Source organism: Callospermophilus lateralis, chromosome 8, assembly GCF_048772815.1.
Source record: "Callospermophilus lateralis isolate mCalLat2 chromosome 8, mCalLat2.hap1, whole genome shotgun sequence".
In the NCBI taxonomy this organism is placed as follows: domain Eukaryota; kingdom Metazoa; phylum Chordata; class Mammalia; order Rodentia; family Sciuridae; genus Callospermophilus; species Callospermophilus lateralis.
The window spans coordinates 18,594,223-18,606,241 of record NC_135312.1 but is presented as its reverse complement, the minus strand read 5'-3'; the positions used below and the strand labels follow the sequence as shown (position 1 = coordinate 18,606,241).

The window sequence follows — 12,019 nt, the reverse complement described above, 5'->3', positions numbered from 1 at the left end:
TCCTCAGGCCTTACCGTTCTACCCCATTTCCCAAGAGTGGACGGGAACCTTATTATTTCCACTTGGGTCCTCACAAGAAGCGGAGGAGGGATCCTTGGGGATCTTTTCTTTTTCATTTCCTGTCTGGCCTTGCACTGGGGAATGTTTTAGAGAAAGTTGCACTAGTTTTAAAGAGAGTTACATGAATAAATAAAAATTTTCATACCCATTTATTCTAGCAAATTCAGAAAAGTAGCCAAATTAAACATTCCCTTCTTACCTTCTGTATTCTAGGAACACCAACTAGATGTAGCCCCAACTCCATGATGATTCTAATTTTTTTTGCGGGGGGGGGGGTACAGAATGCTGACCATTTTTCAGGAATTGGGATTCCCCAGGCTGGGTCTGTAAAGATCTGGGTTCAGGGCTGGGGTTGTAGCTCAGTGGTAGGGCACTTACCTAGCATGTGTGAGACCCTGGGTTCGATCCTCAGCACTTTATAAAGATAAATAAATAAAATAAAGGTATTGTGCCCAACTACAGCTACAAAAAAATATTTTAAAAAAAGATCTGGGTTTAAATTCTGATTCTGCCAATCCTTTGGCACATTATTTAAGCTCTTTCATTCAATCCTCCCTCATTTATAAAATATCGATGATAAAGACATTGTGACGTCATTGTGTTTTGGTGAGGATTTAAGGAGATCATACATGTAAAGCACTTTCACACAACTGCCTTTTCTTGTTAATAGTAATATGAATAGAGGTAACATTATGCCTCTTCATCATTGGAGGCTCAGGGCAGGGGTGAGTGTACTCTCCACCAGCCCCACACCCTCACATTCTTTCATGTAGACTGTATTAGGATGGGCTGAATTCAGCTACTATAACAAACAACCCTCAAATCTCAGTCCTTTAACATGGCAATAGTTTATTCCTGGATCATGTAGCGTTCTCTGTGGACTCAAGGGACTGTCCAGGCAGCTGTCCACTCTGCCAGCTCTATAGGGCTCAGCTCCACTTCAGCCTGTTTTATAAGCAAGGCTTTAGCCTGAGTCTTGTCCTGCTGATACAAATAAATGACATGGAATAAAATTTTTGAAAGCCAGTGCTCTAGACCATCACATGCAAAAGAAAGAACAGCCCAGCATTGACTTTCTTTTTCTGTACCAGGGATTGAACCCAGGGGCACTTAACCGCTGAGTCACATGCCCAGCCCTTTTTATTTTTTATTGTGATACAGGGTCTCATTAAGTTGCTTTGGGCCTCAGCTAAGATGCTGAGGCTGGCTTTGAACTTGCGATCCTCCTGCCTTGGCCTCCTGAGCCACTGGATTACAGGCATGTGCCATTGCACCCAGCTCAGCCTTGATTTTCTAAAGAGTGCTCTTTCCTTGGTGTGGCTTTAGTCCTATATAGACTGTATTTTCTTTCTTATGTTTCCATGGAGCTTATAATTGTCCTGTTTCCCATGCCCGCAGGGGAGTAGCCCTGCAGAGCTCTGCTCCTCAAAGCCTAGGCCCCTGGGGCTTAGCAGTGCTGGTTTCCTTGCAGGCACTTTAGACCCAGAGCCAGGAGGCTGTGGCTGCCCTCTTGGCTTCGAGGTCTCCTTGGACCTTGGAAGGAAAATGGTTTCTCTGGAACCTTAACAGGCGGCCATCAAGGCCAGGGAACTTAAATCTCCACTTTGCCAATAAGAAGTGGCCCTTCACTGTCCCCTTCATTAGACCAGAGGTCCCAGCCTCGGCTCCCTGCTGCAGCTTATGGTGTCTCCATACAGTTGGGAGCTTCATACCTCAAGTCAAAGGCATCACCTGTCTTTGGGGCCACAGATTTAAATCTGAAAAATTGAAGGGACAAAGGTGACTGCTTAGTGCCACTCACACCTGCAATCCTGACAACGGAGGCTGCTGACCGCACAAAAATAGCTGAAGGGACAAGGGCAGATCTGTCACCTGTGGGTGAAGGGTGCTTTTTCCTATGAAATCTCAATACCTCCCCTCGGGCATCGCAGGGTGGGTCTCTGAGCCGCTCTCCTCTGGGATTCACTCTTCGGGATTTTACTCTTGAGAAATCACTCTGGCGACAGAACTGTTTTGCCTCCACCAAGACGATGTCAAAGTCTCAGAATCCAGGACGCTTTAAGGCAGGATTCCAACCTCATTATTGCCCGGAATAAAGCTCATCCAAGGTGAAGGGTCCTCTCTCAGAACTCGAGCCCAGCTCAGAATGCCTTTTCTTTCCCCTTTGTTTTTGAAGCTAAGCAATTACTTTTTTCCAACGGAAAAAAAAAATTGCGCTAATGCACAAAACTCTCTTTTTTCCCTTTCATTTATTTGAAATTGAACTTAACAAAGTCAGTTGCGAGCAGGCACTATATATGAGTAATGCTTTTTGTCCATGAAAGAGCATTGACTCAAATGGGACGGGAGTGCTGATTCTCTCTCTGCTTTGTGTGAGCGTCCATAATGACAAAGTACTCATGTCAGAGTGTATAATGAAACTATAAATTGTTTTCATGAATGCTCTGAATTTGGTCTTTTACGGGGCAAATTCAAAAGGTATTTCGTACCACATTTCACATGTGTGAATAACACCAGATGGTGCAATATATCCAATAAAAGTAGAGTCCTCGGTGGGCTCACGCCGGCCGCCACAGAGGGTGATGGTTAGGTGTGGGTGGTTCATGGTGCAGGGGACTGGGATGAAGAAATCCCCTAACCAGGAGGCAGGAGTTCCGGCCAAGTGCACAAGTGTTGGCGGAGAATTCAGCGTGGCCAAAATACTTAGCTCCTAAAACTAGTTTCTACATTTGAATCATAGAAAAAACTTGTACGTATCAAGGTTGAGTTCATGAACAAATTTACAGTTGAGGAAACGTCTGCTGGGCTTTGTGGGAGGGAGCAATCTGTGCAGTGATTTTTGGTCTGACTAAATGATTTTTAATAATATGTTCAATTTTAATTGTAGAAACCATTTGGATTTATTCTTTTTTTTTCTTTTTGGTTTTATTTTTTTAAATACATGACGGTGGAATACATCACAATTCTTATTACACAGATAGAACAATTTTTCATACCTCTGTTTGCATATAAAGAATGTCCACACCAATTCATGTCTTCATACATGTACTTTGGATAGTGATGTCCATCACATTCCACCATCCTTGCTAATTGGGTTTTTCTTGAAATTTTAGAAAACACAGAGAAGCAGAAAGGGAAATTTAAAAACTTGGGCAAATAATTTACCACCGAGTGATTATTTTTAGCAACATTTTTACAGTACTTTAATTAAGTGTCTTTATATCACAGTCTTATCTGGATATCTGCATCTTTCTGAAACAGAATTGGGGCCCAGCTAGAGTTACCTCTGTGTGTAACTTAAAAGTATATTCTGCTTTAAACTCATTTGACAATTAAATTATTTTAATCTGTCCCAGTTTGTTGAAGTTCATGAAAATTCAAGGTTTTGGTTCTGCCTCTCGGGGATGGCACATCGGGCACTGTAGCCATCCGTAGGCACAGTGTCACCTAAGGACAAATGTGCCCAGCTAGGTGCTCCCTGAAAACGCAGTCGGCATCTTAGGCCCAGTGCCTGTTCGACCCAGGCCCCGAGCTGCGGCTGACTGCTCTTGGCGCCTTGCTTTGCAGTACCTGGTGTGCAAGAGAAAGCTGGAGAGCAAGAAGGAGGCGCTGCTGATCCTGTCCAAGGAGCTGGACACCTGCCAGCAGGAGAGGGACCAGTTCAAGCTCATGGCCAATCAGCTTCGAGAACGCCACCAGTCCCTCAAAAAGAAGTACCGGGAGCTGATCGTAAGTATGATGCCAACCGTGCCTGTCCCGTGCCCTCCGCGGAGACAGAAAGGGGGTTGCATGGCCTCTGTCTTAAAAAATGATTGCGTTCAGCTGGATGTGGTGGTGCATCCAGTAATCCCGGCGGTTCAGGAGGCTGAGGAAGGAGGCTCACAAGTTCAAAGGCAGCCTCAGTGAAAGCCAGGCGCTAAGCAACTCAGTGAGACCCTGTCTCTAAATCAAATACAAAATAGGGCTGGGGTGTGGCTCAGTGGTTGAGTGTCTCTGAGTTCAATCCTGGTACCCAAAACAAACAAACAAACAAACAAACAAACAAAACATGATTGCATTCAAACAGTTCCAAAGTGGAAACGTTGGTTGAAAGTTGCCACCCGTTTCTGCCCCAATCCAGTCCCACCTTTGGTGACAGGCATGTGCTTCTAGGCTGCCTGCTCTGGAGTCTCTGAACACACCCATGTGTACATACGTGCTTGTGTATGTGACTACTTCCTTATTAATCCATTGATATGGACTTTTTAAGAGAGGACCTGCGTTGTAAGTCTGCATTGATAAAGAGGCCATTGGCTATGTGTGACTCTTTAAATTTAATGCTGAATTAATTTGAATTAAACAAAGTAAGAAACTCACTTCCTCAGTCTTACCTGCCACGTTCTATGGGCTCAGACTCTGCAGGTGGCTGGTGGCTGCTGTGCGGGAGGGTGTGGACAGGGGACACTCCCATGGTGGTCACCACACTGGGCCATCTGCAGAGGACATTTCCTCCCTGCTGTCCTGCCGGGCAGCATCTGGCCAGTGTTAGTCTAAAACATGCCCTTGTTACTCGGCACTTTATTTTGGCCAACTTTCTAGGTTATGGGTACGGATTTAACTCATTCGTTTAAACATTTGCATAGTAAGGATCTATCCAGATTTTTATAAGTTTTCCCTTATCTGGGGGCTTAAGATTTCTCCCTAGTTTATCATAAGGCAAGATTTTCGAAGGTGCCTTTTATCCCGAAGCAGAGAATACTAACTGCATGGTGATGTTTTGCATTCTTGATTTTATTTTTTTCCTCACTGACGCAGTCTCTTTCGGAAGTGCAGACACTACTACGAACTTTTCACCATGGCTGGGGTCACTGAACTGCTCTAGAGTAGGGAAAAATAGAGAAGTTCCTCAGGTTTAAATAATGTTGACTTGTCCACGGAGCACATCCTTTGAGTATGTGTTTAGTGAGCACTTACTTATTTCCCTGAATATTTATAGTCCCCGAGGACCCTAAAGGGATAGGAATTCAGTCCTTAAAAGTCATAAAGTCTATCAGGACTGAAAGTTCTGATAGTCCTTTTTTATGTGGAGCAAATCCTATCCCCCCCCCACAGTATTCTGCTCATAGAGAACACTCAAGTGGTGGCTTTATGGGGGGCGGCTGTCACTGTCCCTTTGGTACTAACTACTCAAAAGAGGAATGCAAATGAAACTGAATATTATTTCAGTTTAGTCTCTGCTCAGAAATGATTTTGATAGAGCCTGGTGTTTAACTTTTTGTTCACACAAGTATATAGGTTTGGTCCTAATTGGAACAAACTGATTTTCCCAAATAATTCTGGCCCAGTTTACAGTTAATTTTTTTAAAAAAGCGTATTTGGGCTGGGGTTGTGGCTCTGTGGTCTAGAGTGCTCACCTAGCATGCATGAGGTACAGGGTTTGATCCTCAGCACCACATAAATGTAAAATAAAGATATTGTGTCCACCTAAAACTAAAAAAAATAATATATATTTTTTTTTAAAAAAAGCTTACTTGAGTTTGCTTTAACCCATAACTGGTTGCAGGGTGGTAGAGGTGGGGAAGGTCTGAATTTAGGTTCAGAGTTTGGTCAGTTGCTTGAAGCACAGAAGATCTATGTCCTGTTTGCTTCTTTGTAGGATGGAGATCCATCACTTCCCCCTGAAAAGAGGAAACAGGTAAGACTTCTTCCTAATCTTGGTAACTCTGGGCTTATTAACATTATTGTCGTCTTATGCAATTGAGAGGATCATCAAAGCCTCCCTAAATGTGGGTTATCCTTAAATATGATGTTTGGCCAAATATGTCCAAAGACAGCTGGTTAGACTTTCCTTCACTCCGGCATTGTTCTGTGTCCGGAAGTGCCCCCCTCATAGGTTAGTGTGCCCGGGGGGAGCCCACCTGGTGGGATGTCCCACGTCATGGAAATCCTCTGCACTTGAGAAGGTCTTCAAACTGGAGCTATCACGAGGACACAGGAGCTGTCTGTCCATTCTTGGCTGGAATGGTGCCAAAATTCTGTGTTCACTGAAGGGTGTCAATGACCGTAGTAGGTATGATACCTGTTCATTGAAGATTTACCAGGTGCCGCACGTAAAATCCATGCTGGTGGACATTATGCCCAATAGACCCCCCCAAATACACACACACACTTGCACACACACTTTCACACACAAGTGCACCCACACCCACACCGTGACTTTTATTCTGAAACAGCAACCCAGTCCTGTGGTCATCCTCTGTCATTCAATGCTGCGTCCTTCCTCCCTCCTTCCTGGTTGATGGGATTAGTTTGTAATGTTCCACATTTGAGCCAAAGTCTAATTTTCCTGTGGAGCTAATTGATGGTTTTTCCCCCCTAAGTAAAGTCCCATGGAAATTCATCATGACTGTTTAAACCTGAAGTCTGTGCTCCCGAGAGTGCAGTTGGTGGCTGTGAGGAGTCATCTTCGCTGTGACTTTAGTTGGTTGGCGTTCACGAAGGAGTCTGACAGTCTTAGGTGAATTCACGCTCTGTGACTCTATAGTAAAACATTTACACTGAGGAGGAGCTGATGGATTCCAGTAAGTCTGTCAAGCTGCCTTCCTGCAGTTCCAAAAATACAAGCGCAAGGTCCCAAATGTTGCCATTGTCATTTTTAGTGCAGCGTCTGGTTTCTGTCCCTTCAGGGTTTGGCATGGTGGCAGGAGCTGGGGCTCCCTCTTCCTGGTTGGAGCCTTCGAGTGGCGAGGTGACCTGGGGTGTTTGGAGATGCAAGTGACAGAAATGCCAAACTGCATAACCCAAAAGAAACCGATGGCCTTGCCTAAACAGAAGCTCCCAAATGGCGCAGGCTCCAGGGGCGCAGGATCTGGAGTCTCATGAACTGGCCGAGTCCCTGTTTTCTCTGTGGTGCCACATTTAGCAATAAAAATACAGGGCTTCCAGGGAGAGTTGGATTTCAGATAGCCAGGGAAAACCTTTTCAGTATAAAATTGTGTCCCATGCAATGTCGGGGACATACTTACACTAAAATATATTTTACATCCATCTGGAATTCAAATTCAGCTGGGCATTCTGTATTTCATGACACAGCTCTGTCATTGGCAATGGTCACGTCAGCGTCCTCTTGTTCTTAGGATCTGCTGCCTTGTTGGCTGGTTCCCCTGAACAGGAGAGCAGAAACCCCCGCCTTCGCCTCCAGCCTGCTTGGGCCAGGGTAGAAATGCGCCCAGCGGCCATCAATGACCTTCAGCAGGGAGCACTCACCTGGCTCAGATTGGTCACCTGGGGTGGAAGGACTGTCAGGGGGTCAAACTGTGTGGCCTAGGGAGGCTCCTCTGGGTGTCCATGTCTCAGCTTTCTCATTCATAAAATGGGGACAAATATGGTGCCCACTGCATGGAAGGCTGTAAGGGACAGATGGGATGACGCGGGCCTAGCTCTTGGCACAGTGCCTGACCCCAGGTGAGCAGCGGCACCTGCTAATTACCCTTTTCCTCTCATCAGCCCTTTTTGTTTTTTTTAAATTCTAATTTGTTATATATGATAGCAGAATGCATTAGAGTTCATATTACACATATAGAGCACAATTTTTCATATCTCTGGTTGTACACAAAGTAGATTCACACCAATTCATGTCTTCATACATGGACTTAGGGTACTGATGTCCATCTCATTCCAACATCTTTCCTACCCCCAACCTCCCTCCCTTTCCCTCCCACCCTTCTGCCTTATCTAGAGATCATCTTTCCTCCAATGCTCCCCCTCCCAATCCCACTATGAATCAGAGAAAACATTTGGCATTTGGTTTTTTGGGATTGGCCAACTTCACTTAGCATTATATTCTCCAACTCCATCCATTTACCTGCAAATGCCATGATTTTATTCTATTTTAATGCTGAGTAATATTCCATTGTGTATATATGCCACATTTTTTTATCCATTCATCTATTGAAGGGATCTAGGTTGGTTCCACAATTTAGTTAGTGTGAATTGTGCTGCTATAAACATTGATGTGGCTGTGTCCCTGTAGTATGCTGTTTTTAATTCCTTTGGGTATAGACTGAGGAGAGGGATAGCTGGGTCAAAAGGTGGTTCCAATCCCAGGTTTCCAAGGAATCTCCATACTGCCTTCTATATTAGCTGCACCAATTTGCAGTCCCACCAGCAATGTATGAGTGTACCTTTTTCCCCACATTCTCGCCAGCGCTTATTGTTTGTATTCTTGATAGCTGCCATTCTGACTGGAGTGGGATGAAATCTATGGTAGTTTTGATTTGCATTTCTCTAATTGCTAGAGATGTTGAACACTTTTTCACACATAGAAGAAAAAGTAGGCCCAAATCTCCATCATGTAAGATTAGGCCCCAACTTCCTTAATAAGACTCCTATAGCACAAGATTTAAAATCAAGAATAAATAAATGGGATGGATTCAAACTAAAAAGCTTCTTCTCAGCAAAAGAAACAATCAGTGAGGTGAATAGAGAGTCTACTAGTTGGGAACAAATTCGTACCACTTGCACATCAGATAGAGCACTAATCTCTAGGATATATAAAGAACTCAAAGACCTCAACACCAATAAAACAAATAGCCAATCAATAAATGGGCCAAGGAATGGAACAGACAGTTCTCAGAGGTGATGTGCAGTCCACCAGCCCTCTGTAAGCAATTGCATATTACATGTTGGTCTGTCCATCATGGCTCTTGGTCAAACATACTGGCCTTGCAGGGACCCTCTTGGTTGCACTTGTAGCTCAAAGTAACTTGGGCCAAAGAGCAGGTTTTTCAGAAGGGCTTGCTGAGCAGCCTTCATGGGAGGCAGACGTGAACTGGCCTCGGGAGCGGGGATGGCAGGGCCAGGTCTCTGCTCTCATCTCTCTGTTTCCATCCATCATCTTTTATTTATTTATTTCATTTTTTGGTATAGGGGATTGAGCCCAGGGGTACTTAACCACAGAGCCACATCTCTGGCCCTTTTTACTTTTTATTTTGAGACAGAGTCTTGCTAAGTTGCTGAGGCTAGCCTCTAACCTTCGATCCTCTTGCCTCAGCCTCCCGAATCATTGGGATCACAGGCACACACCAGCGTGCCTGGCTCATCATTTCTTTGAATGGCCCCACTTTCTCCACAGAATGGGAAACGTGGCTGCCAACCACCCTGGAGCTGTAGACCCCACACCTTTTTTCCACTAAAATCAGCCTGCCCCTGGGTCTCAGGAGAGATCCCACAGGCCATGCTCAGGCCAGAGTCTGATTTCAGGCCAGACAAAGCATGGGTGTCTGATCATCTGCTCTCTGTCCGCAGCCCGTGTTACCTTTTACTTTTGCTGTGTTGCCGACACCAAGGCTGCTCTCATTTAGTTCCACCCAGCCGTGGGGGGTAGCTCCTGTTATTAGTGTGGACCCAGGGGAAGTGGGTGCCTGTGGAGGTCCAGGAGGTTACACACCAGAAGTGACATGGTCATTAGCAATGGAGCCCAGTGGGGCCCTGCGGTGTGCTCAGAGCTCCTGCTGGTGACGGCGGGACTCATCAGCCCTCAGGGGGCACTTTGTGGGTGTCCAGTGCTGGTTTAGACAGGAGGGACATGAGAGTGGAAGAAGTCCAGCCCAGAGCCCTGGGTCTGTGGCCCGTCCTTGGTCATCCACCTGTCACTCACGCCTCCTCTCCTGGCAGCAAATTTTCTTAGTATCCCCATTATTCCCTGAGGTGTGCTGATTCGGGTGTCGGATAGCACAGTCCTCCTGACTCCAGGAGGGATGCTGTAAACAGACAGGAAACAAAGTCATTAAAATATATTAGATGTTAAACGGCAATCAGTGCAAAGGAGAGAAGAACTGTAGCCAAAGGTAGAGGGGAAATCTGGCTAAGGAACAGGGACAGTGCTGAATATGTAGAAGGGACATCGTCCTAGGATTAGGAATAAGAATCACCCCCCTTTAAGATACTCCTTTTCTTTTTTTTTTTATTTTTAAAAATTATTTTTAGTTACAGATGGGCACAATACCTTTATTTAGTATTTTTTGTGGGGTCTAACCCAGGGCCTCACGCGTACTAGGCAGGCGCTCTACCACTGAGTCACAACCCCAGCCCAAGGCATTTCTTAAATTTTATTTTCTGTTAACTTATTTCGGCACGGCTGGTCTTTGGTAAGTGGTGTCCTCTTTATTAGCTTAGTTTGGGGAAGAAAACATAGCATTAGACTTTTAGGTGCTGGGTGCAGCGAACTTTCTGTTGAGCCAGAAGCAGGCAGCTGTGGGGTGCGTGTGCAGGCGGGAAGGAGAGGCAGTTATTTTCTAAGCTGTGTTATCAGCTGGAAGTAGGTGGACACACACAGCTGGCCTGGCTGCTGTCCTTATGTACTTAGAATACATACGTATCCCAAAGGCAGAGCAGCGTGTGACATGTTTACCAGCCCAACCCCCCTCCCCAGCTGCAAAGCAGATGCCCCTTGGATAAGTGGGAAGCTCTAGAACAGAGCCAGCTGCCAGGCTAACAGATGTCACCTGGAGGTCACAGGATGCCCGTGCTGGCAAGAAGGAGATGCCATGGAGCACCCTCAGCTGCCTTGAAACTGCTGGTGATGCTTGACTCGGGAGGAGGCTGTGACCCCTCCCCACTGGTTCCTCCCGGTTCTTTCCTTGACTTGGAGGGTGAAATGGCTGAGATCACTCCTTGGTGCCCCTCTCGTCTTTCTGTTCATCTCTGTCTGGGTGGTTCTTGACTCTCGTGAAACAGAGAGGCCTTTGAGAAGCTGTTGAAAGCTCTGGTCTTTGCTCTAGATGAGGCGTGACTCCATGGCCAGGAGAGGTCTGCCTACTGCTACGTGGAGTCACAGACCCCTGCGGGCCATCCAGGGGTCCCGGCAGCCTGTGGACTGCGTTTAAGTCCTGACTGTAGCGAGGTTTTTCTCAGATGGGGAGCAGGACCACATTCCTAGTCTTTGTAGTGCTTTTCAGAGACCATGTACATGTGCATGCCCACGTGTCTGTGATCTCCCAACTCTCTTCTGAAGCCACCTGACAGTATGTCTCTCATGAAGTCTCAGGAGAGCGCATGGTGGCAGTAAATGACAAGGACTTTGATTCTAGCATGCAGTTGAATGGATTCAAATTTAAACCTCCCACTTGCTGGCTGGGTGATCTTGGGCAATCAGTGGAACCTCTCTGGACTTCAAAATGGACATGACAATGAAACATATCCATAAAGCTCTTAGGAACTGGTAATATTTATAATGCTCATTGCCTGGTGGTCAGTGAGTGCTTGGTGAATATTGGATGTGCAGGATCTTTTCCTGTGCCTTACCCAAGCGCACACAGTAGGCTAGCAGCACACAGTAGGCTAGCAGCAGGACTAGAACTCAAGCCCACCCACATGCAGTCTGGCATCCAGGTCAGGTTTGGGGTTCTTTGACGCATAGAACAATGGAATGGGGGAGGAAGCATAGTCAACCATCAATCCAGCCATTCCGGAAGCCTCCAAATTAAATGCCCTGTCCACTTAGGAAACTGGAGACCCACAGACCAGCTGGGGATCCATGCTGGGCCCATCTTCCTTCCTGCAGCCACCAGGATCTGGCCATGATTTTCTTTTCCTGCTTTTTAAAATCTCCTCCTTAGGGGACAGACTAGAACTTTAATGTTTATAGTTCTAGAAATGCAGTTGCCGGGCTTTCTTTGGGAGCTTGGAATCCTTTTTTAAAACAACTCAATTTCCAATGGCAAATCATCCGGTAAAGAAGCTGTGAAGGAATCGTGACAACAGCGATGGCACTAATAGCCTCTCAGGGGACATTGAAATGAAAACGTCTCCTCGTCACTCCAGGCAGAACCACGCTTGCCGCGCCCCTGTGTGCTGCCGCCAGACATCACCCCAAGATCTCAAACGGCCCTTCAAATGTTTTTCTTTTGCTAAACAAGCAGCTCCACAAAGGGGGGTCTAAATTGTCTTGGGCTAATCTTCTCAGGAGCTGGGTCCTTTC

General features: G+C 45.9%; 1 protein-coding gene across 1 annotated transcript in view; it reads left to right on the top strand.

Moving 5' to 3' along the window:
- The window catches only part of Ccdc149 (coiled-coil domain containing 149), a 91,465-nt gene that overhangs the window by 27,868 nt on the left and 51,578 nt on the right, over window positions 1-12,019 (top strand). The window contains exons 2-3 of the mRNA XM_076864301.2: window positions 3,628-3,789; window positions 5,696-5,734. Of these exons, the coding sequence (XP_076720416.2) occupies window positions 3,628-3,789; window positions 5,696-5,734 (201 nt within the window). The remainder of the gene's footprint in view (window positions 1-3,627; window positions 3,790-5,695; window positions 5,735-12,019) is intronic.